At 49.9% G+C, this 27,013-nt stretch overlaps 2 protein-coding genes across 2 annotated transcripts; both read left to right on the forward strand.

Annotated features, from left to right (window-relative positions):
* Positions 1–4,317: 4,317 nt before the first annotated feature.
* On the forward strand, positions 4,318–7,173 carry LOC136475735 (F-box/FBD/LRR-repeat protein At1g13570-like). The gene is made up of 5 exons (XM_066473321.1): positions 4,318–4,457; positions 4,808–4,917; positions 5,135–5,989; positions 6,090–6,242; positions 6,622–7,173. The coding sequence occupies exons 2-5, from the start codon at positions 4,828–4,830 to the stop codon at positions 7,015–7,017; spliced, it is 1,494 nt and encodes a 497-aa protein (XP_066329418.1). The 5' UTR covers positions 4,318–4,457; positions 4,808–4,827; the 3' UTR covers positions 7,018–7,173.
* Positions 7,174–15,003: 7,830 nt separating this feature from the next.
* On the forward strand, positions 15,004–18,129 carry LOC136468568 (leucine-rich repeat receptor-like kinase protein THICK TASSEL DWARF1). Its single transcript, XM_066467090.1, has 2 exons — positions 15,004–17,665; positions 17,740–18,129. The coding sequence occupies exons 1-2, from the start codon at positions 15,004–15,006 to the stop codon at positions 18,078–18,080; spliced, it is 3,003 nt and encodes a 1,000-aa protein (XP_066323187.1). The 3' UTR covers positions 18,081–18,129.
* Positions 18,130–27,013: the final 8,884 nt, after the last annotated feature.

The following is a 27,013-nucleotide window of genomic DNA, read 5'->3' on the forward strand; positions in this document are numbered from 1 at the left end:
TATAAAGGGCAATTAAGTAATTTCATCTTCTCTTGTTATAGTTTTTCTTTTCCATTAGTTTGCCGGGTCACGTTATTGAGAAGTACTCCCTCCGTCCCTAAAAAATGTCATTATAGAAATCGTGCTGGTCAAACTTTTTTAACTTTGACTAAGTTTATATAGAAAATGCGTGCAACATTTATATCTCCAAATAAATTTATTATAAAAGTATATTCAACGATCTACCTAATGATACTAATTATGTACCATAAATATTAATATTTTGTTAAATTATTTGGTTAAAGTTAAAAGTTGTTGATTTTTTGGAAGACGAGAATGACTCTTTTTTTAGGAACAGAGGGAGTATGATATACGTCAAATCATATGTTCTACGTTTTTTGGGTCCATTCCGCATTGTCTTGAACTTTGACACAATTTCATATACTCTTTTTCATGCGTTTCAATATGCATTCCAAACATCCCCTCAAACAAAGATATTTTGCTACATGTATTTTCGTATGATATAAAAAAATTCCAAACTTAAAAAATAAAATCTCATGTAGTCCAAACTAGGCTCCTGCCGCCCTATCTATGAAGTTCTATCATCCGCTTCTTGCTTGCATGCATACTTGCTGCATGACATCATGTGTAAACTGTTTTTTGCGACACACCAGCTTTTGTACCTTCAAATTAGCCTTCGGTCCTATTCTTTAGTCTTTATTTACTCTCTATTAACTCTCGCCCCATTCACTTGACTTATAAGCCATATTTTTTTAGCCAACGAACAGTATTTTTCTCTCACAATAAATCAGCCAACAATACTTTCAGCCACGACTTATCAACCGAACATGATGTGTATATGCTAGCATTAGCAGCTGCTCTATGTGAAGCTTAAATTAGTAACCAGTTTACACTTATGCGTAGAGCCTATCATGATTTTGGGACATACTATTTTCTAGGGATGCACTATGTTTTTTTTGTTATGATTCTAGGACATACTTAATTTTTATAGATGTATTATATTTTTCTCTGTTGCAATGCATGGGCCTATTTGCTAGTAATATTAAAACATTCCAATATTTTCGATGGAATTGTCAATTATTTTCACCTAAAATCTCTATCTCTACATCTACACCTAAGAAATACCTAAGGGTATCGTCTGCGCTACGCCCCGCTCCGTTGATCCCAAACATGCAATACGAAACTGAACCGTGCATGTCCACATGTAATACAAAACCAAGACGGAACCATGCAAACATGTACGTCACCCATTGGAGACTTGTACATGCCAACACATGCAACACGAAGCCCACACATGCAAACATGCTACTTGCACAGTACCAGAGCTTGGAGCCTTGGAGGCCTGCGGGGACCCGGGACAGGAACCGTGCCGCCAGGCGCTTGCTGCTTCTTGGAGGCTGCCAGGCCGGGAGTTCAGGACGACCTGGAGGATCTTGAGAGCGGCGAGGTCGCCAAGGGACGACAGGACTAGCGTCCAGACATCAGCGAGAGACCGCTGGGCGCTAGCAGAACACGGCGAGATCCCAATCCCATGCACAGCAGTTGGACGGAAGCCACAAGGAGAGTAGGATTCGGATGCTGAGCTACGCTTTCACCCGAACAGCACGGCGCGCTCGGAGGCATCCACGCGGCCTACTCCTCGGAGGGCTTCAGCGCAGTAGCGACAGAGTGCACCAGCCTAGCCGGTGAGCTGGTGTTCCACGACGAGATGAGGCGCGCGGCATGTGTGTCGTGGGTGATGCGGCACGAGAGGGTTGTGGGGGACGCCGACACTGTGGCGGCATTCCTACCGGCGAGGAAGGAGTCGAGGAGAACGACAGCATGAGCCCACAAGCTTCGGGGTCAAACTGTTGCACGCGAGGCTTCGGGGCCAAACTGTGGCACGCGACACGGGGACGACCGAAGAAGGACCAAGGGTGCTCACTGTCACTGGCTGCACGCGGCAAGGCGTTCGAGGAGAAGACCACCCGTGGCCAAGTGACTCCTCTTCTAGCATGTAGCATCTCATCTAGCTGGACGGCGGCAGCGAGCGCGTGGTCAAGGCAAGGAGGACGCGTGGGCAAGGAGTGGGCGACGCGCATGCCGAGGCAGGCAACATGCAGACGTCTGAGGAAGGGCCAATCGTGTTGGCGAATTAGGGCATGTACAACCCACAAATAGGTGGTCGTCTCTAAAAGAATAGAGACTAAAATCTAATATACAGACAATTAAAAAGACAGGTCGTACAACCCACAGACGGGCAAGTAGTTTAATTTTTTTTCATGTAGGCAAGATCAATTATGAATATCAATTTGTATACCATTGTATTGCCGTTTCCACTTAACAGTACAGAAACTTAATAGATAGCTCTTTCCACTTAACTGAAAGTTCACATATACTTGAAAATTCAGAAACTTAACATATATGAGTTCACATGCTAGACTGCTCAAGGTTCATACAATTGCCATCAAAATGTCCGGGTCACACTAACTGAAAATTCAGAAACTTAAACATCGCTGTGATCTTCACAGCAGATAATTTCTGAACTCAAACATAAGTGCAATCACCATACAGTATGGTAAGTTGGTAACAAGCTTAAACAGAAATAAGCTATTTTCAGAACAAAAAATAATCTCTTTCCAGAACTGAAACATCTATTTTCAGAACTGAAACAGAACGGCAATCACCATACATCATGGTGTCAAGAGATATCCTTATGATGAAAAACAGCAGGACAGGCAAACTAACAAAAGACAGAATTTCAGCACAATGCACTTTTGTTGAAGCTCCATACTGAAACATAAATCTGTATGCTGAAATTATACATGGTAAAATTTCGTGTCACGGGGACAGGCCATTTTTGAATTTTACAACTGTGCTAGCATTTGAACTCCATACTGAGCTTATGGAATCAAGCATAGTTAAGCACGTATAGACTGACCATATTTGTGTGCAGAATCGTACCTGCTCCCATATATATAGAGCCACATTCTATGCAGGCGAGGCCATTCACAGGATTCAGATTCCACGCGCAAATCACTAGCGATTCGTGGCATACACATGGAGTCCAAAGGATGCGTTGTTTACCTCATGGACATTCTGGCAAACACCTCTTGTGCGCTATGGACGTCGGCGTCGAGTCTGATATTGGAGGTGGTGGTGATGGGTGCTGCCGAGGCTGTAAATGGTGGTGTAAATGGCTGGGATGCTGTGGCCGTCATCCCCTTCGGCTTAGGGTGCCGGTGATCCCTTCCGCGGCTTAGCTTGGATTATCGCCGCCAGCAGCACGCGTCACGGACAGGCGAGATCTGCAGCTGCATCCTCCACCTCCCTCGTTGACGAGACCTCCGAGCCTGGCGGCCTAGGTTCCGACGACGGCGAGACGAGGATCGAATCTGGCGCGCAACTTCTACCTCGCCCATGCGCAGCCCGCAGTGCGGCGGAGCTCCACCGTGCAGCTCGCGGCGGCCAAGGCGCGCAACGTGCTCCCGTGCGCGCCAATACCAAGCTACGCGTGCACCCGCATGGGATCCGTGTGCATCGTCGAGTCGAGAAGACGACTCGTACAGTGCTGCTCCAGCCGGCGACTGGGCCTCGGAGCACGGGCCCTCATCGTCGCTTCGCGAGGCGACGGCGCGACCGTCTCCAAGCCAAATGAGGGTGTTTTTCGCAAAAACAGCAACACGGAGACGAGGGGAAGAGATGCGCTGTACATGCCCTTAGGTGGTTTTTTTTCTCGTTTTTATCTTCTCTCTGTTGTAGCCGAGCAGTGGCAAGATGGTTGACCGGTTTGTGGTGGAGCTTCGAGAGCATTAATCTGAGATGCAACTTTGAAAAAACTAACTTTGTCCGTTGCTTGTTTGGGTCTTAACATCATTAGATTTATCTTGTTAGTTTATATTTTTTCTGCAATCTTTCTCTTGATCTACACTGAAGATCATAAAATAGACCTTATATATTCATCTAAGCCACAATCCACGTGCGTTGGCGTTGGCATGACTAAAAATGAATTTGTTACCCGTGCGTTACAAGGGCATAATCTAGTATGATTTTATATAAGCAACTTCAAATGCGCTCATCACCGATCACCTCGACAGCAATCCGGATCGCAACGTTTACGCATGGAGGCTCGGACTGGTCTCATGTACGGAGTAGTGTTATATAGGTAATAAACATCGATAAGTTATCAATAACTTTTAGGTATTTTTTAGAACACACTGTCGGATAAAAAAAAGGCATTATTCCGGCCCGCTTCAGGCCCACAAAATTTTCTAGAGTCCGTTCATCCCCTGCCTAAATTTTCTAGAGTCCGTTCATCCCCTGCCTTGCCTTCTTCCGTTTAACCCGGGTGCGCTCCCTATTCTGGCGAGTTAAAAAAGGGTGACCGCCGCCGCCGCCGCCGCCGCCCTATTCCAGGTGTTCTGTGTTCACGTGTTGGTCGGCCCCTTCTCCGGCGACGAGCTCTCACCAGCCACCAGGTATGCGCATCCCTTCTCGCCCCTTACTGTTGTGCGAAACCTGGCACCTGAACCCTAACCTAAGCTAATTTGGATATTTGTAGGCCTGATCTAACTAGAACTATATGTATTAGCCTACTATCTTTGATTTTTTTGAAAAAAATAAAATAAAAATAGTGTGCATATGTACACCCATGACTCATCTCCTTTATGCACACCCATGTCCTTTAATGGCTCCGTGGTTCACTCCAAACAATGCATTAGAAACAAATTCCATGTTTTTGGAATCAAGCAAATATAGGTTATGGGTAATAATTTCGATGGATTACTATCTGTATGTCTATTGATTCTCGTGGAAATAATTTGTACAGAAAGCGAGCAATATTGTTGGATGGCAGACAAAAAGAGTCTCTTAAAGTTGAAACAGAATGGACTGGTGAAAACAAAGAGATCAAGGCTTGAGTTGAGTGACTTACCAATGGTATGACCCAAATTGTAGTCAAGTAATATAATTCTATGAACGTGCTATCCCCCCCCCCCCCCCTCTCTCTGATCTCTGACACACACACACAACATGATGTACTTTGTTGCATTAAAGGACATATACTCTACTATATATTTTTTTAAGTTGACACATTATATTTATTTATTTTGGTTCAATGTTCAGTAATTATGAAACCATTGTTCCTCTGCTGCAGGAAATTTTGCACTCTATTGTATCACGATTGCCAATAAGAGAGGCTGTGAGGACAAGTATATTATCAAACCATTGGAGGCGTGTCTGGTGTTATCGCACAAAATTGAAGTTTTCTTTCAGATCATTGGTTTATAAAAAAAGATCAGGGATTCCTCGTTTTTTCATAAGTGAACAAGTTTTTGTTCAGAGGGTTGATGCACTCCTAAAGCAACACTCAGGCATAGGGGTTGAGAAAATGGAAGTGCAGTTTTCACCATTAAACAATGATCATGCAGAGCACATTGACAGATGGGTGCAGTTTGCTGTTGCATCAAAGACAAAGCAGCTTACTTTTGATTTCAAAGCTCAAAATACTAAGAAGGAATCATATAGCTTTCCTTTCCAATTTTTTAATGCTGCTAATGGTTCCCACTTGCAGTCTTTGAAACTTGGTTCTGTTTCTCTGAAGCACCCTTCCAACATCAAGTTTTTGCTAAACCTTAAAAAACTTGAGCTAGCAGATGTGAATATTGATAATGACAATCTTGAACTTATGCTGTCTGCTTGCAATGTTTTGGAGTTCTTTGGAATATCTGGTTGTAAAATGCTCACAAGCCTACATACACCTCGTCATTCAAATCACCTCAAGGGTTTGAAAGTCAGCCTCTGCCCCTTGCTTCAATCGATAGAGTTAAATTCTGGCCTGATAACACTTGAATATGAAGGCTCGTTGATTCCATTAGGACCTCCTAGCACTTTGAGAAATATATGCATCAAGTCATTGGATATTCACTCTTCTATTGCATATATCTTCACTGAATTGGCCAGTACTTTGCCTTGTCTTGATAAGCTGACTCTAAAGTGCCCAGAACTGAAGGTTTGAGCTGCACATGGTTATTTTTATTTCCGATGTTTATGTACATCCTTAAGTATAATCGGTGCTAATCTTTTTTCAATTAACTTGCTGTGTGTTATAGAAAGCTACTTTACCGAACAAGACTTTGAAGTTTCTCTACCTAAGGCATCTGAGATTGGAGTTAATTTTTGTTTCCCGGAGAAAAAGTGCTGATGTTCTAGACCTTGCCAAATTCCTGGAGGCTGCTCCTTTGATGGAGGAACTGGAAGTTCATGTAAGTTATGATTTTTTTCGATATTTAAGAATAGCTGGGTACTAACTTAATTATTTATTATGCTGCCCCTGTCAACTTTTTTCATTGGAATTATGGGGAATTCCCCACAGCATGATATATTTTTATATTTTATAAAAAGAAAAGAAAAGAAGTTATGTATACAAAATGTTATGTGGACATGGTAAGAGAAAGAAACTAGATCCTGTAAAGTTAATCAACTAATTACTTAATAGAGTTATCATCTAAGGTTTCACCCTCAGAATTGACAGAATAAATTGTGATTTGATGTGTTTGCTGCTGCATAACATTTGTTTTGTACACATCAGCATTATGAAAACAACTGTGTGTGGTGCTTCTCTCATGGTAATCTCTTTTACAGATGTGGATGGACTACAAACTTGAACGGTATCGCAAGCGTCATGGCGAGCTAAGGAATCTACCTTTGCACCCTCATTCCCATTTGAAGATGGTCGATATAACGGGGTTTTATGGTCAGAAAGATCAGCTCGAGTTGGCACTCCATGTTCTCAGAGTTTCTACTGCACTCGAGGCTATGAAGATAGATCCAAGGCCGGTGGTAGGTTGTATAACTCTGGACTTGGGTATGGAAGATGGACTCTGTTTCATAGATGGCTACAAGATTGCTCGGAAATACCTTCACAAAGCTGACAGTCGTGGTGTTGTTGATGTTGTAAAAGTCAGTAGGGACGTCAAAAATATTTGGCCATGTAAGTCAATTCACCCATATTGGCTTTCTGTGGTGTCTGAAGATTAAGGCTTTATGTTGATCGAGCTGCACTGATATGATCTCGTTTGGATGCCACCCCCCCCCCCTGACAAGGTGTGCAATGTGCACAGTTGTATCATCACGTATTCACGTTATCTGTAAAACATAGTTTAGAGATGATGTTTAGGAAGTGATGATGCCAACTTATGTATACATTATTGTTCTAGAAATCACTTGTTTTTGTTAAGAGGAATGCATATTATATGTGTGGTTCAGTCGTTCAGATCACTAAAATCACCTAATGCGGAGACAGGCGACAGGCTTGAACATAAGCTAAGCCAAGAGCAGTTCTGGACAAATTCATATTATTGAACGTATGTGGAGGCATAAATAAATTTTTGAAAATAAGGGGGCAGGAGCAACAAAAGCACAACGGCTGTCATGCAAGCTACGATATCTCAAAGGGGTTGCTTGGTACCTTTGCTAGCTCTCTTTACTTAGGGGCCATTTGGATTGGAGGAAAGTCACAGGAATTTTGGAGGAAGCAATTCCGGAGGGGAAACGAGAGATGCCGTTTGGAACAAAGGAAGCTTCCCTACCGTTCCAGAGGAAAAGAAACTGCTTGCACACAAAACGCAGGAACGAGAAAATCCACTCTGACCCAAGGGAACGGAGGGAATGCTGCGCTCGCTCTCTGTTTCACATTTCCTGCAATCCAAACAGTCAAAATGTTTCATTCCTATGGTTTCCAATCCTGTAGTTTTCCAATTTTTACTTTTCTTTATTCCTGTGTTTCCTACCATTCTTCTGTTTTATATTCCTTTGTTCCAAACGGGGCCTTAACTGGCACAAACAATAACAACCTTGCCCATTGAGGAGAGCCAAATTGGTTCTCTCATACCAGCAAAAAAAATCTTACCAGTCTTTGCCAACCAACCAAACAAACTATCTGCTACAAATCCTTGCTAGACAATGCTACAGTAGGCGGTGATGCTGGAGGGTTCTGTTTGTCGGCCTCTCCGACAATCCACATTCGGCACCCTCCTTCACTGCACTAGTTGAGGTGATTATTACTCACTCGAGCTAGAGGCTAACCGAACGCCTATGTCGTCCCAAGTGGGCAGCACCCCCGAACCACCCCCCTCCCTGCAACCACCTACTTCTCTTCCCTGCTTCCTCCGCTGCTGGAGCAACTGGCCGAAAGCCTGGCGGACTGTGAAGGTAGCGGCAGAGAGGTCATCTCTCCCCGTACTGTCCGTTTTTGTGAGTTTTGGTGGAGCTTTGCGATGCAGCCGTGACTCTTGGATCATTGCCAGTGGGTGGCGTGCGAATCTAGGGAGGGCAATTCAAGGGACGACTAGATCTGGTCCTCTGATGATGTCCAACGGCGAGGGGTGGCTCCGCTGTTGCTCCACGGCTGAGGCTTGGTTCCTTGTTGGGGCAGCGCAACGCCAATGACTTGGCTTGGCTCCGATGCGGCCACGTTCAAATCAAAGTTGGGAGCCCGGATCCTTTGCCTCCTACTCCGGATCTGGGGCTGGACTACGCGGCTATGGCAGTGGCAGTGGAAGCGGCTTGGCCTGGTGCCCACGGTGGTGCTCTCGGCGCCATGCTTCGGGCATGCCAGTAGGGGCCAAGTTGTTGTGGCTCGTCGGCATCCTGTGCGGGCTAGCCCCCGCGGTCCTCTGTGGCGGTTCTCCGACCGACATTTTGGTGTGAGCACGTAAGCCGAAGACACAACATAATTGTGGAGGTCGCATTGTAGTGGATGGTGTGACTGGTGGGTTGGGCGTGCCTCGATCCTTGTTGGAGTGTCCACGGTGGCCGGCAATGACTTAGTTGGTAGCGCAGCGGTCCTTGACGACCGGCATGGCACGTCTGTGGTTAGCATGCATATTAGTGCTAGCTCGGTGCATCGGTGACAGCTAGTCGGAGGCGGCTTATTATGGTTGTGGCCATGATAATTGGTCTCCCTCAGTGGTGGTTGTCAACTTGGTAGGGTTGCGACGCCCTATGTTTAGTGGGGCTAATTGGGTACGATGGTGGTAATAACATGTCTAGTATTAACTTCAGAGTTTGATGGGTGGTTGCGGATGTGACATGCATCCTATGCAAGTGGATTGCAATTTCTACAAGTTCCCTTCAAGAGTGATCTACAACGGGCTGGCTACAGTCTATATAGACTAGCGCGACGGCAATTTGCCACGCGGGAAGGAGAGGATCCCACCAGAGGGGAAGAAGGAAAGGATTCCACCAGAGCTGGTGAAGAAGGAGAGGATCCCACCTACCATACCCGATATGGAGAGGCGTTGAGGGCTGGGGGCCACGCAGATCGAGGGCAGCAGCCATCGACGGAGGCGTCATTGGTTGGGGCGCACGTGGAGAGCGAGGGAGAAATCGGGGGCTAGGGCGCACGAGGAGAGGGAGGCGTTGGGGCAGCGAGGCTTGACCATTGGGGAGGCGACCGGAGGGGGAGACGCCGTCGCACCGAGGGTCCGGCACACTCGTGGAAAGGGGAGGCAGATGCAGAGGTGTGGCCCAATTTTAGCCAATACAGAGCCTTACCCCTCTGTATTGGGAGAGGTCCCTCCTAGTTCTACTCCAATACCAAGGTGTTGGGGATACAATTCCAAATCTCAATTCCTTGGACACCCAAACAGCAGAATTCAAGGAAATATAATTCCAATTCCAATTCTAGGCTCCAATATCTACATCCAAACGAGGTGTTATAGGTATCATTAAAAATAAAGCAGCAGCCTGGGTCACAACTGGGGCAAAACATTTAGCAATTCTTTTAGCAGGAGAATAGCTTCTCCTTTCACCCTATGGGGGATTGTGAACTCTCTTCTATGTCAATGAAATAGGCAGTCTCGTGCCCATTCGTTTTAAAAAATAGTCGGATACACTCCACCTATAAACAGCTCCAAATGGCTATAGTCTGATAGATTTCGAGATTGAAAAAATTATCATAGTGTTTGATCAAACTTGTTTTCTTCTCTAAAGACACGCATATACTCCATCCATTCCAAATTATAAGTCATTCCAAGAATCTTGGAGAGTCAAAGCATCTTAAGTTTGACCAAAATTATAGAGAAAATTAAAAAAATTATGACATCAAATAGGCATACTATGAAAATAACTAATAAAGAATCTAATTATACTTAGTTGGTATCATAGATGTTATTATCTCATTATATAAATTTGGTCAAACTTAAGATCCTTTAACTTTACAAGATTCTTGGAATGACTTATAATTTAGAATGGATGAAATACATTGTTACGGCATGCACCACAGTCACCCAAAGTTTAACATTGACTAAGAGCAGTGACTGTCGACAGAATATCGTCGGCAGTCCACCGAGGGGTATCCCGCGATGGTAGATTTGTCGGTGGGGGTGCGCGTAATCAGGAACCGGATGGTGACACAAGGCGCAGAGACAACGATTTAGACAGATTCGGGCCGTCTGATCGACGTAATACTCTACGTCCTGTGTCTTTGGTGTATTGTATTGAGATGTAGTAGATAGATCTTGTCCACTAGGGGACCCCTACATCTCCTTATATACTCTGGAGGGGTAGGGTTACAAGGTAAGTATCCTATTTGGTACTATACAATGTCTTGCGGTGCACGCCGAGCAGCGCCGTGCACGCCTCGATCTTGTGGGTCGGGCCACCTCTGATGGTGCGGCCCATGTCTTGTCTTGTGGATACCGGGGGCCATACCCTCAGAGCTAGTCCCCGAGCCTGACAGTAGGTGACATAGTCACGTGATGCCAGGGTCAGAAAGTAGAAGACAAGCCGAGCAGGCAGCCAGTCCTCGGGCGTAGCCTCGAGATGAGAACAAGCACATTCACCGCAAGGTGAAGTGTGCCCACTTAGTCCCCGATCCTGCTGGAAGATGAAGAATGAATCTTGTAGCAGGGTCAAAGAAAAAGAAGTCTGAAAGTTTGTTGACGTCGTCTGACATGCGCGTATCAAAACCTCAGACGTGTTGCCCAAGATCAGCACCCTGATCCGAACAGCATGGAGCAGCTTGATAGCACCCTGACGAGACGTAGCAAGATCCGACCACTAAGGGAGCATCGAGGAGTCCCCGGTGTCGCTGGCGATGACCGAGCACCGAGGAGCGAGGAGTCCCCGGCGTCGCTGGCGATGACCGAGCACCGAGGAGCGAAGAGTCCCCGGCGTCACTGGTGATATCCGAGCACCGAGGAGCGAGGAGTCCTCGGCGTCGCTGGCGATGACCGAGCACCAAGGAGCGAGGAGTCCCCTACGTCGCTGGCGATCATCGAGCACCGAGGAGATAGGAGTCCCCGGCGTCGCTGGTGATGACCAAGCATCAAGGAGCAAGAAGTCCCCGGCGTCGCTGGTGATGTCCGAGCACCGAGGAGCGAGGAGTCCTCAGCGTCGCTGGTGATGACCGAGCACCGAGGAGTCCCCGACGTCGCTGGCGATGACCGAGCACCGAGGAGCGAGGAGTCCCCGGCGTCGCTGGTGATGTCCGACCACCAAGGGAGCGAGAAGTCCCCGGCGTCGCTGGTGATGTCCGAGCATCGAGGAGCGAGGAGTCCCCGACGTCGCTGGTGATGACCGAGCACCAAGGAGCGAGGAGTCCCTGGCATCGCTGGTGATGTCCGACCACCAAGGGAGGAGCGAGGAGTCCCCGGCGTCGCTGGCGATGTCCGAGCACCGAGGAGATAGGAGTCTCCGGCGTCGCTGGCGATGACCAAGCACCAAGGAGCAAGAAGTCCCCGACGTCGCTGGTGATGTCCGAGCACCGAGGAGCGAGGAGTTCCCGGCGTCGTTGGTGATGACCGAGCACCGAGGAGCGAGGAGTCCCCTACGTCGCTGGCGATCACCGAGCACCGAGGAGCGAGGAGTCCTCGGCGTCGCTGGTGATGTCCGACCACCAAGGGAGTGTCGACGAAATATGGTCGGCAGTCCACCGAGGGGGGTGCCCGTGGTGGTAGATTATCGGTAGGATGCGTGTAATCAGGAACCAGATGGTGACACAAGGCGCAGAGACAGCGATTTAGACAGGTTCGGGCCGTCTGATTGACGTAATACCCTACGTCCTGTGTCTTTGGTGTATTGTATTGAGATGTATACTGTATGATCCATCCCTGAGGGGGACCCCTGCCTCTCCTTATATACTCTGGAGGAGGAGGGTTACAAGTAAAGTATCCTATTTGGTACTATTACAATATCTAGTACAACTTGTAATCTTGCCATGTATGCCTTGATCTCACGGGCTGGGCCACCTCGGAAGGTGCGGCCCATGTAACATCTTGTGGTACCTGGGGGTATATCCCCCACAGGGAGTGAGAAGTCCCTGGCGTCGCTCGTGATGTTCGAGCACCGAGGAGCGAGGAGTCCCCGGCGTCGCTGACGATGACCGAGCACCGAGGAGCGAGGAGTCCTCGGCGTTGCTGGAGATGTCCGAGCACCGAGGAGCGAGGAGTCCCTGGCGTCGCCGGCGATGACCGAGCACCGAGGAGCGAGGAGTCCCCGGCGTCACTAGCGATGACCGAGCACCGAGGAGTCCCCGGTGTCGCTGGCGATGACCGAGCACCGAGGAGTGAGGAGTTCCCGGCGTCGCTGGCGATGACCGAGCACCGAGCAGCGAGGAGTCCTCGGCGTCGCTGGCGATGTCCGAGCACCGAGGAGCGAGGAGTCCCCGGCGTCGCTGGCGATGACCGAGCACCGAGGAGCGAGGAGTCCCCGGCGTCGCTGGCGATGACCGAGCACCGAGGAGCGTGGTGTCCCCGGCATCGCTGGCGACGACCGAGCACCGAGGAGTCCCCGGCGTCGTTGGTGATGACCGAGCACCGAGGAGCGAGGAGTCCTCGGCGTCGCTGGCGATGACCGAGCACCGAGGAGCGGGGAGTCCCCGGCGTCGCTGGTGATGTCCGAGCACCTAGGAGCGAGGAGTCCCCGGCGTCGCTGGCGATGACCGAGCACCGAGGAGCGAGGAGTCCCCGGTGTCGCTGGCGATGTCTGAGCACCGAGGAGCGAGGAGCCCCCGACGTCGCTGGCGATGTCCGAGCACTAAGGAGCGAGGAGTCCCCGGCGTCGCTAGCGATGACCGAGCACCGAGGAGCGTGGAGTCCCCGGCGTCGCTGGCGATGACCGAGCACCAAGGAGCGAGGAGTCCTCGACGTCGCTGGTGATGTCTGAGCACCAAGGAGAGAGGAGTCCCCAGCGTCGCTGGCGATGACCGAGCACCGAGGAGTCCCCGGCGTAGGCGGCGATGTTCGAGCACCAAGGAGTCCCCGGCGTAGCTGGCGACGTTCGGGCGGTGAAGTGTGCCCACTTAGTCCTCGAGCACGAAGAATCCGAGTGCTGAGGAGTAACCGACGTAGCTGGCGATGAAGCACGAGCGGCGAACAGTCTAGTCAACTGGTCGGCTGCGAAGTGAGCATTGAGTAGAAGCGACCGGCGAACAGTCCGATCAACTGGTCGGCGATGGAGTCCATGAACCAAGCGGTCTGACCAGTTGATTGGTGGAGAAGTTTGAGCACCAGATGATCCGATCACCTAGACGATGATCCTGCAATACAAACATGTAGAACGGGTAGTACATGATGTAAAAATAAATGAACTCTGGAGAAAAATCAGCAATGGTGATGAACGGCGTATGCAGTTCGGCGATCAGTTGGCGTAAAAATATATTTATATTTAATATAAACCGCCCGAACAGTTAGTGTGTAGCTGAGTCTCCAGCCCTAGCTAGCCCATAGTCCATAACATCGAGCGCGGAGCCCGTGCACGTGTAGGAAGAACAAAGCGTCGCTAAGGAGCCGCTGCCGACCACCCATAACGCAGAGGGCAGACGCTCGTGCACGTGTAGGGAGGAGCCAGAGACAGGGCCGTATCTGGAGGCGTCCGGGCATCAACAGGAGTGTTCGAGGGTTCGAAAAATCATTGGAGAGCAAATATAGAGAAAACAGCTCGGAGAAATATTATGGCGATATACGGAGATTGGAGAATATTTAGAAGAATATTAAAGCGTGACTTAGCTTTAGACGGAGCGTCTGGTCGGCGACGTATGGCGCTATCTGGTTGGCGTTGACAGCGAGCACCTGGTGGGCGGTGAGTTGTTGGTGAAGACGACCTCGGAGGTGGTTCCGAGATCGGATCTGCTGTCGTGGGGGCTGGTGTAGCCAGCGATGAATCGTCGTCGTCGACCGGCATGGATCTCTACAAGATTGATGACGAGAACGCGTTGTTGATTTAAGGTCCATCTGGCTCGCCATGGATCAAGCACACACCCCTATTTGACGCGCCAACTGTCGACAGAATATCGTCGGCAGTCCACCGAGGGGTATCCCGCGATGGTAGATTTGTCGGTGGGGGTGCGCGTAATCAGGAACCGGATGGCGACACAAGGCGCAGAGACAGTGATTTAGACAGGTTTGGGCCGTCTGATCAACGTAATACCCTACGTCCTGTGTCTTTGGTGTATTGTATTGAGATGTAGTAGATAGATTTATTCACTAGAGGACCCTGCCTCTCCTTATATACTCTGGAGAGGCAGGGTTACAAGGTAAGTATCCTACTTGATACTATACAATGTTTTGCGGTACACGCCGAGCAGCGTCGTGCACGCTTCGATCTTGTGGGTTGGGCCACCTCTAATGGTGCAGCCCATCTTATGGATACCGGGGACCATACCCCCACCGTCACTTTCCGGTAAAAAGACACTGAATGAAACCGCTACGAGTCTATGATCGATAGTGGAAACGCGTCTCTTTTGTGGAAGGAAGCTACTCCACTGATCCAAAAGTTGTGTTCCCCGGTAGACCGGAAGACAAACAATATGGAAGTGAGTGAGTTTAATAAGACGACCGCTCAGACCACAAGGCTTGTTGGTGCAAACGAATTTATACAAAGCTAAGCTAAGCTATAAAAAGATTGATGCACTCATCGTTGACGACTCATAGTTGACGAGGAGTAATTATGTAGAGTACATGATTGATGCACTCGAGTCTCAAACTCTCAACCAGCCCTCAGTTCCCTAACCTCATGCACGCAATGGCACCGCTGCCACACAACATCTATCCGTGCCTACGCCTAGGACGCCTCCTCCTACCACTCCTCGTCGTGACGGCCGTCTCTGCCTCTGCGGGGACCTCGCCGGAAAGCGACTTGTACGCTCTCTCGAAGCTCAAGTCCTCCCTACTCTCCCGCAGCGCCCGCAACAGTCCCTTGCTCACCGACTGGGACATCGAGACGTCGGCGTCTGGCGGCGTATCATCTCGGACGACCAATTATTGCAACTTCTCCGGGATCACCTGCGATGCCTCCAACAACCGCGTCGTCGCCATCAACCTCACCGGCGTCCCTCTCAACGGCGGCGTGCTCCCAACCGAGATCTCGCTGCTGGATGCTCTCACCAGCCTCACCGTCGCCGACTGCTCCCTGGCAGGCCTCATCCCCGCCACGCTTTCCTCAATGCCTCTCCTTCGCCACCTCAACCTCTCCAACAACAATCTTGCCGGAACCTTACCGTCTCCCCCAGACCGGTGGCACGCCATGGACGACGCTGCGCCAGAGCCGTACTTCCCCTCCTTGGAGGTGGTCGACGTGTACAACAACGACCTCGCTGGCGCCCTCCCGCCGTTCGGCAGGTCGCACGCCAGGCTGCGGTACCTGCACCTTGGCGGGAACGTCTTCACCAGCAGCATACCCGAGGCATACGGTGACATGGAGGGACTCGAGTACCTGGGGCTCAACGGCAACACGCTTTCCGGCCGTGTTCCGCCTTCACTCTCAAGGCTCAAGAGACTCAGGCAGATGTATGTTGGGTACTACAACTCGTTCGACGGTGGCATCCCGATGGAGTTCGGCGAGCTCGAGTCCCTCGTCGAACTTGACATGTCCAGCTGCAATCTCACAGGCCCTATCCCTCCGGAACTAGGCAGTCTCACTGAGCTCGAAACACTCTACCTCAGCGAGAACGAACTGTCCGGTGAAATCCCCGTCGAACTCGGCAACCTCAAAAACCTCACGAGCCTGGACATCTACAGCAACAAGCTTACTGGACAGATACCGGCGAGCTTCGCCGGCTTAACCAAATTGGAAGTGCTAATTTTATCTGAGAACAATCTCCAAGGTGTGATTCCGGAGCTTCTTGGGGAGTTGACAGAGTTGGAATACCTCAAGATCGGATCGAACAACCTTTCCGGGAAGCTCCCGGCAAACCTGGGCAAGAACAGCAGGCTGCTGCACCTGGATGTCAGGGACAGCCAGCTCACCGGCGCTATACCGCCCCACCTCTGTGCCGGAAGGCGGCTGCTTGCTATCTTTCTGTGGGAGAACCAGATTTCCGGGGCCATCCCTGAAGACCTCGGCAACTGCAAGACGCTTGCCGAGGTTGGGCTAAACCACAACTTCCTCAATGGTTCTATTCCCGCCGGGCTCTTTGGTCTTCCTAGGATCAACCGGCTGGATTTGAGCAATAACTTGCTCTCTGGTGAGCTCCCGGTGATGAACCCCAGTGAGAGTTTGAACTATTTGTCGGTGGCATCGAACAACCTATCCGGCCTTGTGCCACCGAAGATTAGCCATTTCAAGAATCTGTCCTGGCTCAGCCTAAGTGCCAACGCACTCACCGGTGACATTCCCCGAGAGCTCAGCCACTGTGACTCGCTAACCGTGCTCGATCTCAGTGGCAACCAGTTTACCGGAGAGATACCGAAGGAGATGGCAAATTTGAAGGTCCTCCAAAGTTTGAATTTGTCTAGGAATAGCATTTCTAGTGATCTTCCGATGGAAATTCTTCGTATGCCTAGCCTCACCATGCTCGATGTGTCCTACAACAACCTCACTGGCAGTGTGTCACTGCCGCAACACGGGCTGCTCGCATTTCATTCAAACAAAATAGATTTTGAAGGCAACCCTGGTCTTTGTGTGGAGCACGTCACTGCCGCTTCATGCCCCATCCCCATGTCGTTGCAGAGTTCACGGCGTTTCAAGCCGAGGATGTTGCTATGGCTTGTGCCAACCGCCAGCGCCTTGGCGGTGGTCGTGTGCCTCGGACTAAGGTGGGGGCGCAGGGCGTGGCGGGAGACAGCGAAGCGGCGGCCTGTGACATGGAAGATGACACGGTTCCAGAACCTGGAGCTGGGAATGGACGACGTGCTCCGGTGCCTCAGGGAGGAGAACGTCATCGGAAGAGGAGGTGCCGGCACTGTGTACCGCTGCGTGACGCGGGACGGCACGGAGGTGGCCGTCAAGTGCCTGCCCGGCCCCGGCCGCCGTGACCACGGCTTCCGGGCCGAGGTGACCACGCTCGGTGGCATCCGGCACCGCAACGTCGTGCGGCTGCTCGGCTTCGCGTCCAGCGCGGAGGCCAACCTGCTCCTGTACGAGTACATGCCGATGGGGTCGCTGGGAGCGGTCCTGCACGGCGACAGCGGCGGGCTCCTCCTGAGCTGGGCCGCCAGGCACCGCGTCGCCACCGAGGCGGCGCGTGCGCTATGCTATCTGCACCACGAGTGCTCACCGAGGATCCTGCACCGCGACGTCAAGTGCAACAACATCCTGCTAGACTCAGCGATGGAGGCGCACGTCGCCGACTTCGGCCTCGCCAAGTTCCTCAGCCGCGGCGCGTCCTGCTCTGGCGGCGCAGGGGCGGTGGCGGCGGAGGAGTCCGTGTCGGTCGTCGCCGGCACGTACGGGTACATCGCTCCTGGTAAGAACGTCGTGCGCTGGAAATATAAGCACTTGCATCGCCATACAGTGACAGGCACGAAGTGGTGCGTGCAGAGTACGCGTACACGCTGCGGGTGGACGAGAAGACGGACGTGTACAGCTTCGGCGTGGTGCTGCTGGAGCTGGTCACGGGGCGCCGCCCGCTCGGCGACTTCGGCGACGAGATCGACCTCGTCCACTGGGCGCGGGGCGTCGTGCCGAGACCCACGGACACGGCGGCAGTCCTGGCCGTGGCTGACCCCCGGCTGCCGCCAGAGCCGGCCGGCCTGATCGCTCGCCTCTTCAGGGTGGGCATATCGTGCGTCCGTGAGAGCAGCCAGGCACGGCCCACCATGCGTGAGGTTGTGCACGTCCTCTCCAGCTTCGCCGTACCACCTGTAGATTCGCCTTCTTGACTTCTGCTGTTCCCCTAATCACCAAGTATTAACGTAGTCTACACCAAAGTCATCTAACGATCTCTTTTATTGATGCACTTTTACTAAAAAAAACAGGTGCCTGAAATCTGCCTTTTCTTCAGGCGACGTGGTGGTCCTTTGTTATGCCTTTTCTTGGTGTGAATTTAATTCCACTAGATCTCCATCAGATGGTTTAAAGTTGTTGCCTGAACAGTGAACAGATATTATTTTTCAGGCCTGAAAAATAGCAAATCCCAGATTGATGTAGTCTACATCAAAGTTGTAGCTTTTAATATAACTAGCAAATATGCCAGTGCGTTGCAACGAGAGAAGAAAAAACTATCAGACATTAATAAAACATAAGGACAAAAATGTTATATATCTATTTGTATTTTACCTTTTTCATAAATTTTAATGGCTATAATTTATTTTGTTATGATCATGACATCCATAATAAAGTTAAATTGTTAATAATATAATAATGTCCTACTAATTCTAACAAATTAGAATACTCCCGTTGTTTCAAATCTTAAGTCGTTTTGACTTTTTTAAATACATAGTGTCGTTGTTTCGAGTCACTGACTAGTAAATTTCTAGATTGCGCATCTGGCTCGGATGGTGTGCTTAGAGGACATGATGTTTGTACTGGTTTCGGGCAAAAAGTCCATACGTCTAGTTCGTCGCTGCTGCTCGTGTTACTAGCACCGAGGGTTTGTAGTAGGGGTTACAAACGTGTAAGAGAGGGACATGGTCCCAAGTCTCTGATGTGTGCGTGTGCCGCTAAGGCGTGTTAGGGTGTGTGTTCAGATGTCTAAAGCCATATAGAGTCATGACCTTCATGGGGCGTCCTACCTCCCCTTTTATAGGCCAAGGGGAGGTACAGGTTTACAGGGAGAAAAATGAAGAGAAGTCAAAGGTCTTTCGGGTCACACGGGTCCACCGATCTTGTAGATGTCAACAGGGACAGCTCCACGCCGGGCTCCCGTTCACCGCTGGTGCCACGCCCTGGCGTCATCAGCTGGTCATGTCATCCCATCCCATCCTGGCGGATGACGCGGTCAGCAGCCGTACGTGGAGTAAGCAGCACAGTGACCACGCATCCGTTACTGTTGGCGATGTGAATTCCCGTGAGTGGCCTGTCGTGGCAAGGGATCACGTCGAGGCGTGCTTGTTCCCTACCCGATGTCAGAAGTTTGACCTTGGGGTTGTACCTTCTGACCCTGAGTGGTTGGAGGCGGTATGGTCTTCCGTCGGGCGAGACGGGAGCCGCGTATGAGGGGTCGGGCGAGGCGGAGTCCCCGACTCAGAGGTCTGGCGAGGCAGAACCCGCCCCTAGCGGTCGGGCGAGGCGGAGCCCGTGCCCTAGGGGTTGGCTGAGGTGGGACCTAGTCGGTCGAGACGAGGCCCGCGCCCCAGGGGTCGGCTGAGGCGAGGCCCGCCCTTTAGTGGTCGGGAGAGGTGGAGCCCGCGTGCCTAGGGGTCGGTTGGAGTCGTAGTCGCGCACTTGATTGCTCGGGTGAATTAGTGCTGATGACCGGCAGCTCCTCCTCTTCGGGTACCCTAGTATTGGTCCCCGATAGTAGCCCCTAAGCTCCAGGGCGATTCGGGTAGAATTGCCTGGGGGATTTTTTGACTTACCAGTGGGTGCGCGCGAGCGCACCCGGTGGGTGTAGCCCCTGAGCCCGCGGAGGAGTAGAGTACTCCTTTGGAGGCTTTTCCGAGTGGGAGGACTCTGAGGGCCTTGGCCTTGTTTCGTAGTCCGCGGCATGTTCTGGTAGGGCGGTGATCTCTGTTTCGTCGCGATCGGTCTCCTTGGGCATACTGCCGTGAGATTCAGAGTTCGGGGGAGATCCCTCCCAATTCTGACCCCCACTAGGACCTGATCGATCTGTGACCGCGCGTTCGGTCTCTTTACAACTCCAACTTTCCTCGAGCCCCCACACATAGCAGGGGTCCAGTCGAGGGTCGGCTCGTCTTTGTGATCGTCTTCCCTCAATCATTTTTCCGATAAAAATGGAGGGGCTGAGCCATGCCATGATTTTTCTCTATGAACGAACCATGGTGCTTGGTGAGCTGCTAACGGGCTAGTCCAAGTGGGGTCCCGGCATCCCATTCATGGGAACCAGCTTGGGTCAGCTGGTGACCGACTCTAGATTCCCAGTGGTCAATCCATATAGTTCTCGGATCCGTTCGATCAGTCCTGAGGACTCTCTGCCTTTCTTCGAAGAAAAACCATGGATTGTGTCCGACCGAGACTCCGACATGGACCGAGATGCCTATGGCGCTCGTGCGCCTAGGTACTGGCTACTAGCGGGCCCATCCATTTCCACCCCTCACCCCAAGGTGCCCTGGAGCGGTTATCGAACCTGTCGGTGGGCCAACCTTCGAACTCTTGGGCCTAGATGGGCCATAGGAGCGTTTTTAGCTCCATATCCCTCTTACCTGTGATGGGTCGCGACCCATTCGGGGAGGCAAAACATCCGATGTGTTTTCCGAGGGGATGGCCAGACATCGTGTGCGCATGCCCCGTGATGATATGTGGTGGTAGGACGCTGTCGATGTTTTACCACCGGCAACCCGCCACGGGAGTACCCGGGGCGGTGATTTGTTCGGAGGGGTATCGGCGTATGCAGGAACTCGGTAGTAAACGCAGGGAGACAATGATTTATACTGGTTCGGTATGCTGGAAAATCACGGCGCCCTACGTCCAGTGTGGGGTGGATAGTATATTGCGCCCTGCGCTCTCTTGTCCTCTTAATCTCTATCGAGATCAAGAGGAACGGTTGTGTTTGTGTTCCGGTATTGTCTGTCGGTTATGTGTAGGTGCCGATCTGGGGACCCCTGCCCTCTTTTATATAGTCTAGGAGAGGTGGGAGTCCTAGTCGGTTACAAAGTAGAGATCTTAGTAGGATTACGTGTAACTAGTTCTAGTAGGATTACATGTAGGGAATCCTAGTTGGACTTGGTCTTCTTCTCTCTTCTCCATGGGAAACCCCATGGGTCCCGTATTGACAAGCCCCCGAGCATCTCATGGATGAGCTTCGGAAGCCTTCTTGTTCTTCTTGGTCTTCGTTGAGTTGTTGTAAATCCGTTCCATGTTCTTCTTGAAGTGAAACCTTGAGATGGTCTTCTTTGTCTTTTCTTCGGCTGATGTGCACTTTTGGAAAGTGCACTCAGTGAGTGTAGCCCCCGAGCCTCTTGCTTGTTGGGACAAGAAGCCAGAGGGTCCCTTTAGTCTTCTTGGTTGCTCCGAGTTCTTTTTTGGTGGGTGCAATTTTTCGTAAAAATTGCACTCACTGAGTGTAGCCCCCGAGCCTCTTGCTTTTGCTTACAAAAGTTGGAGGGTCCAGATTCTTGTCTTCAAAAAATTTTGGGGGGTTATGTATCCCGTAGCCCCCGAGCCTTCTCCGAGTACTTTTCTTTAGAATAGAAATCGGATGAAGGGTCTTGATGTGTTGTCTTTGTTGTAGTCTTGAGTACTTGTATTCTTGGTCTTTCATCCTTGAATTCGAGCCCCCGGGCGTAGTTGAAGCGAATGCCGAGCCCCTGAGCTTAGTGTTTGACTAAGCTACGATGCTCTTCCGAGTTGTTTTTATTCATCCAGGTCATTTCTAGACTTCTCTGGTTCTTGATGTACCTCTTCTAGGTTGTTTGCACTTCGTCCAGGTTCTTTCTGAACTTGTATGTACCTTATCCGGGTTGTTTTCTAATTTGACTAAGCCATGATGCTCTTCCGAGTTGTTTTTATTTCTCCAGGTCGTTTTCTAGACTTCTCTGGTTCTTGATGTACCTCTTCTAGGTTGTTTGCACTTCGTCCAGGTTCTTTCTGATCTTGTATGTACCTCATCCGGGTTGTTTTCTGATCAATCCAAGTTCTTTTTTGTCTTGATTTCTGTTCCCAACTTATCTAGGATGTTTTTTTTTTCAATCCGGGTTCTTTCTGATCTTGTCTTGGTCCTTGCCGCACCTTGTCGGGGTTCTTTTTTGATCAATCCAGGTTCTTTCTGATCTTGTCTTGGTCCTTGCCGCACCTTGTCGGGGTTCTTTTTTTTATCAATCCGGGTTGTTTCTGGACTAGCTCTCAGGAGCGTGTTTTCCTGATCTCATGGTACCGATGTAGCTCCCCTGCATGTTAAACATAAAAATATGTTGTAAATGACATTCCGGATATGAAGTGGGGAGCATGTCCCATATTTGAATAATCAATCAGGGGCGGGCCCCTGCATTATGAAATGCATATAAACTTTTTGCGTCTTGCTCTTGCTAGGCCATACAAATTCCTCAGTTAGTGTCCTATTACATTTAAGCACTTGAATCTCTGGCGTATGGTTCAGAGGTTCATGACGTGACCATGTGAGCCTGGCACTCGGTTTGTGACCATCCGTGTGAGTAGACAAGCTTCACGGATTAAGGCGTGTTCTACCTGAGGAATTCGGTGACCGTTAAGAGAAGACCTAGAGCACTATGTTTGCTCGCATGATGATTTTACTTAGAGCACTATGTTTGCTCGCATGATGATTTTTTATGTCTTCTCTTGCTAGGTCAGTTAATTTCCTGGGTAGTAGCCTGTTACGTTTAAGCACTTGAATCTCGCATATGGTTCAGAGGTTCATTGATGTGACCACCCATATGGTTTAGAGGTTCTTTGACGTGACCATCCGTATGGTTCAGAGGTTCATTGACGTGACCATCCATTCGAGAAAACAAGCTTCACGAATTAAGGCTTACTATTCGAGAAAATTAACAGCCGTTAAGGGAAGATGATATGGCCACAGAGGCATATGAATAATATCCAGAATATATAAAAAATGAGACATGACTTAGCTTGGTTTGTGGCTACGTTGTTGACCACCGCAGCTGGGTAGTCGGTCGGTGTGGCAAGTAGTCAGTTTGCAGTCAAGTTGTTGGCGTAGCATCCGAGCTGATGGAGGCGGGGTCGACAACTTGCTTGATGTAGTCGAACAGCATGATGAAGTCGTCGGACAGCTCGTCCGAGTTGTTTGCTGATGAGTTTAACCAAACAAGTGACTATCATGTCGAGTACTCGAAACAACTCGGAACGTGTTGCCGGGTTCCTAGAATTTGGTTGCTTGCTCATGACTTGTCGGCTTGCTGTAGGTGGTCTTCTCTTTATTGACCGTATAGCTTGTATTTCTTGACCTTCTCTCATATGAGTATGTCATATGTATAAATCAATGCACAAACACCTTTGGCTTTGCTTGCTTGCTTCCTTTGTTAGCTTCTTGCATGTCCGTGATGTATTCGTATACAAAGTTGACTTGGAGACGGGGGTGTGCGCGTGTATGCACGGGTTGATCCATTAATTCCGTATATCCTGACTGACTTGCATGTCGTTATCCTTTTCTGTCCAATCTCATAGCTTGTATATCTCTTGGATATGTTGCTTCATAATTGGCCCACACGTTGTCGGCTTCGTGTGGGAGTAGGACTCTTCTTGTGTCGGAGTTGGACTTGAATCCGCATATAGCTGAGTTGTGATGGAGTCTGAGTTGCAGTCCGACTTGTACTTGTATTAGTCATGTTTGATGCTGGTTGGCGTGTAGTAGGAATGTGATACAGTCGCGCTTCTACTGGGATCTCGCTGAGTTGACGAAGTCGGAGTAGATGTTGACGAAGAGGTTTCATGCTCGCACGAATTGATGCTGATGCTGAACGTGAATATGGCGGGTTGTCGATGAGGCCGACGAGAGCCGTGACGAGTTGTCGAAGGGAGCCGATGAGTGCCGTGGCGAGTTGTCCTTGAGGTCTTCTAAGCCATAGTGAGTTGTCGATGAGGGCCGACGAGTGCTGCGACGAATCTTGATTTTGAGGTCCACCGAGCTCTCGAACGCAAAGCACCGAGAACCCCTACCTAGCGCGCCAGCTATCGATGTTTTACCATCGGCAACCCACCACGGGAGTACCCGGGGCGGTGATTTGTTCGGAGGGGTATCGGCGTATGCAGGAACTCAGTAGTAAACACAGGGAGACAATGATTTATACTGGTTCGGTACGCCGGAAAATCATGGCGCCCTACGTCCAGTGTGGGGTGGATAGTATATTGCGCCCTGCGCTCTCTTGTCCTCTTAATCTCTATCGAGATCAAGAGGAACGGTTGTGTTTGTGTTCCGGTATTGTCTGTCGATTATGTGTAGGTGCCGATCTGGGGACCCCTGCCCTCCTTTATATAGTCTAGGAGAGGTGGGAGTCCTAGTCGGTTACAAAGTAGAGATCCTAGTAGGATTACGTGTAACTAGTTCTAGTAGGATTACATGTAGGGAATCCTAGTTGGACTAGGTCTTCTTCTCTCTTCTCCGTGGGAAACCCCACGGGTCCCGTATCGATAGACGCGGTGGGCACGGAGATCTAGGTGGGTGGTTGGTTTCCTCGCACCCGTTGTTACTATAAAACCAAAGGGTTAGCCCTCCATGTTTTGAACGCGTTCCTGCATCCTTACCTCCGTTGCTCCACTGCTATCACCTATGCTAGGGTTTCCTGCCACTGCATCCTTGCCACCGTTGAGCTCATCCATCCACCCCACCTTCAATGGATCCATGGTGCCACTCCAACATCACCTTACAGCGCATGAGGGCCTTGTCCATCACGGTCTTCTCTATGCGCGGACCATGGCCGAGGAGTGGTTGCTGCCCATCAACAAGGATTCACCATCGCCGTCGGATGGCTGTGTCGTGTCATTCGCACACTTCCACGAGCATGGACTCATGACCCCTACCCACAAATTCCTCCGGGGGTTATTGCACTTCTACAAGATTGAGTTGCAACATCTGAATCCCAATGGGATCCAACACATGGTGGCGTTTGTCGTGCTGTGCGAATAATTCCTGGGGATCAGCGCTCACTTCGACTTGTGGAGGTACTTCTTTGCTATTAACTTCTAGAAGAAGAGGGAGAAGGGTAGCAAGCATGAGCTGCATATGCCGATGGGGTGCGTCGGCATCCAAATTCGGAACAATCGGGTCGGTGAGTACCCATCCATGTGGCTCTCGACATCCAACAAGGGGTGGCACTTCTAGTGGTTCTACCTCAAGAACGACATCGCCGCCCCTCTGCTAGAGTTCATCGGGTGCCTGATCGAAGAGGCCCTAGAGCTGTAGAGGAAGTGGGGCATCCTAGAGAAGGATAAGAAGAGGATACAAGACCACATCGCCGCCATCCACATCCTGAAGGAGAATGGCCTAAAAGGGTTAGGCGTCATTGGGGCTTACCACATGAGGAGGGTGGCACCGTTGATGATGCGCACGCTCCTACTATATGTGATGATGTCTGAGGCGTCGTTTGATGGAATGACGCTCACCGAGGGAACGCTCACTGACTCTAAGATCACGCAATGCATCAAAGAGGAGATGGAGCCTCTGCGGGACGACGCGGGTGCCGCCCTTGACTTCGTCTACCCAGTGCTAGGGCATCCCTCGATGCGGCTAGAGCCAGGCTATGTTGTCTTCATAAGTTTCCCTTTCTCCTACCTCTCTTTCAATTGATTTCCCAATCCTGTGAGACTGACTTTAAGAGGAGCGGGACCAGCCAAGGGACCTCATCCTCACGGATCACTTGACGTCGCTGCCGAGGGATTCGGCCGTGAGGGCGGTGTTGACGATAGTTATCATACACATTTAACCATCAATTAAACATGCAAAAAAGGTATAAATGAATCACCAACATAGACCTAGGGGTTTAAACTGGCAAATTCCACAACTTTTGGTGAATCTATGTTTCTTGTAGGGTTTAATCTAAAAACCACCACGGAGGACCTAAATGTCAAAGGAAAATATGGATTTCCACCATGGCACCTATGTGGGAAGGCTCTAGAAGGATCCAGAAGCCATGCCACCGAAGCGGAGGGCGAGACGCTTTCCCCCCATGGGCCCACCTGTCAGCCATCTTTGAGGGTCGGTTTCCCATCGCCTTTGAGGACGCATCTAGGCCGTTGCTTAAGTCAGTTTGATCCAAGGGCTCACATTGCACCCTCAGGGCTATATAATCTAGCCCCCCTAGGGCATCTGCATCAAGTCATTAGATCAATAGTTAGGGTTAGATAGAAAACTAGGGTTTCTAGAGATTAGAGATTAGAGCTCTAGTTCTTCAAAGTTCTAGTATAGATTAGCTAGCAAGGTTCAAGAAGAGTGTGGGCTATTGCTCAAGATTCTGGATCTACCGTCTGGAGACTGGTATATCCATTGTATCTCTATATTTATGACTTTGTGCTACTTTAATATCATTATGTTGCTATTTATTATATTCCTAGTTTGCTCTAGTTGTATGCTTGATATAGTTATGATTAATGATGAGTTTATGCACATGTTCGCAAAATGCTTAGCTCATTATGCGCGTGAGTTAAGTGGTAGACACTATGTAGGCATGGTGCTTAGATATTGTTTGTCTGTGGATGCCCTCTACACTCTAGGTCATGTGGTAGATCACGGATGTGACACTCCCATTGAGTCCTTTGTAGTCCACTCCCCGTTTGTAGAGCAGGTAGAACATGATTGCAAGGGTAGACAAGCTCCGTTCTTGATCTTCCTTAGTAATGTTCCTTATGCATAGATCCAAAGTTAGTTATACTATAGATGAGAGTGTACAAAAGACTTAGTAGATAAGTAATGACTTAGGAATCTTTTGCTCTTAACGAATCTCCTGCTTAGCTATACTACATTAGATGAGTCTCTAATTCTATCTCTGGAATACCACTATTACCTTATATTTATCATTTATTTACCCTTTGACTTACCCCTGCCATAGCATGAGGATGATTATTATCATAAGTATACACATTTGTCAATATCTCTATGCCAACACCACTCCATAAGCTCCTCCCTGTGGTAAAAATATAAATAACGATACCTGGTATACTCCTAGGTGAAATGCTATAATGGTATATTATCTGTGCGCTTGCATATACTTTAATATATATTTTT

This window comes from Miscanthus floridulus, chromosome 8 (genome assembly GCF_019320115.1).
Source record: "Miscanthus floridulus cultivar M001 chromosome 8, ASM1932011v1, whole genome shotgun sequence".
Classification (NCBI taxonomy): domain Eukaryota; kingdom Viridiplantae; phylum Streptophyta; class Magnoliopsida; order Poales; family Poaceae; genus Miscanthus; species Miscanthus floridulus.

Bases quoted from the DNA above. Each gene is read 5' to 3' on its own strand.
- LOC136475735 (XM_066473321.1), top strand. From the start codon at position 4,828: ATGGCAGACAAAAAGAGTCTCTTAAAGTTGAAACAGAATGGACTGGTG. The intron at 4,918-5,134 runs GTATGACCCAAA...CCTCTGCTGCAG, and splicing joins AGTTGAGTGACTTACCAATG to GAAATTTTGCACTCTATTGT. The intron at 6,243-6,621 runs GTAAGTTATGAT...TCTCTTTTACAG, and splicing joins TGGAGGAACTGGAAGTTCAT to ATGTGGATGGACTACAAACT.
- LOC136468568 (XM_066467090.1), top strand. From the start codon at position 15,004: ATGGCACCGCTGCCACACAACATCTATCCGTGCCTACGCCTAGGACGC. The intron at 17,666-17,739 runs GTAAGAACGTCG...TGGTGCGTGCAG, and splicing joins GTACGGGTACATCGCTCCTG to AGTACGCGTACACGCTGCGG.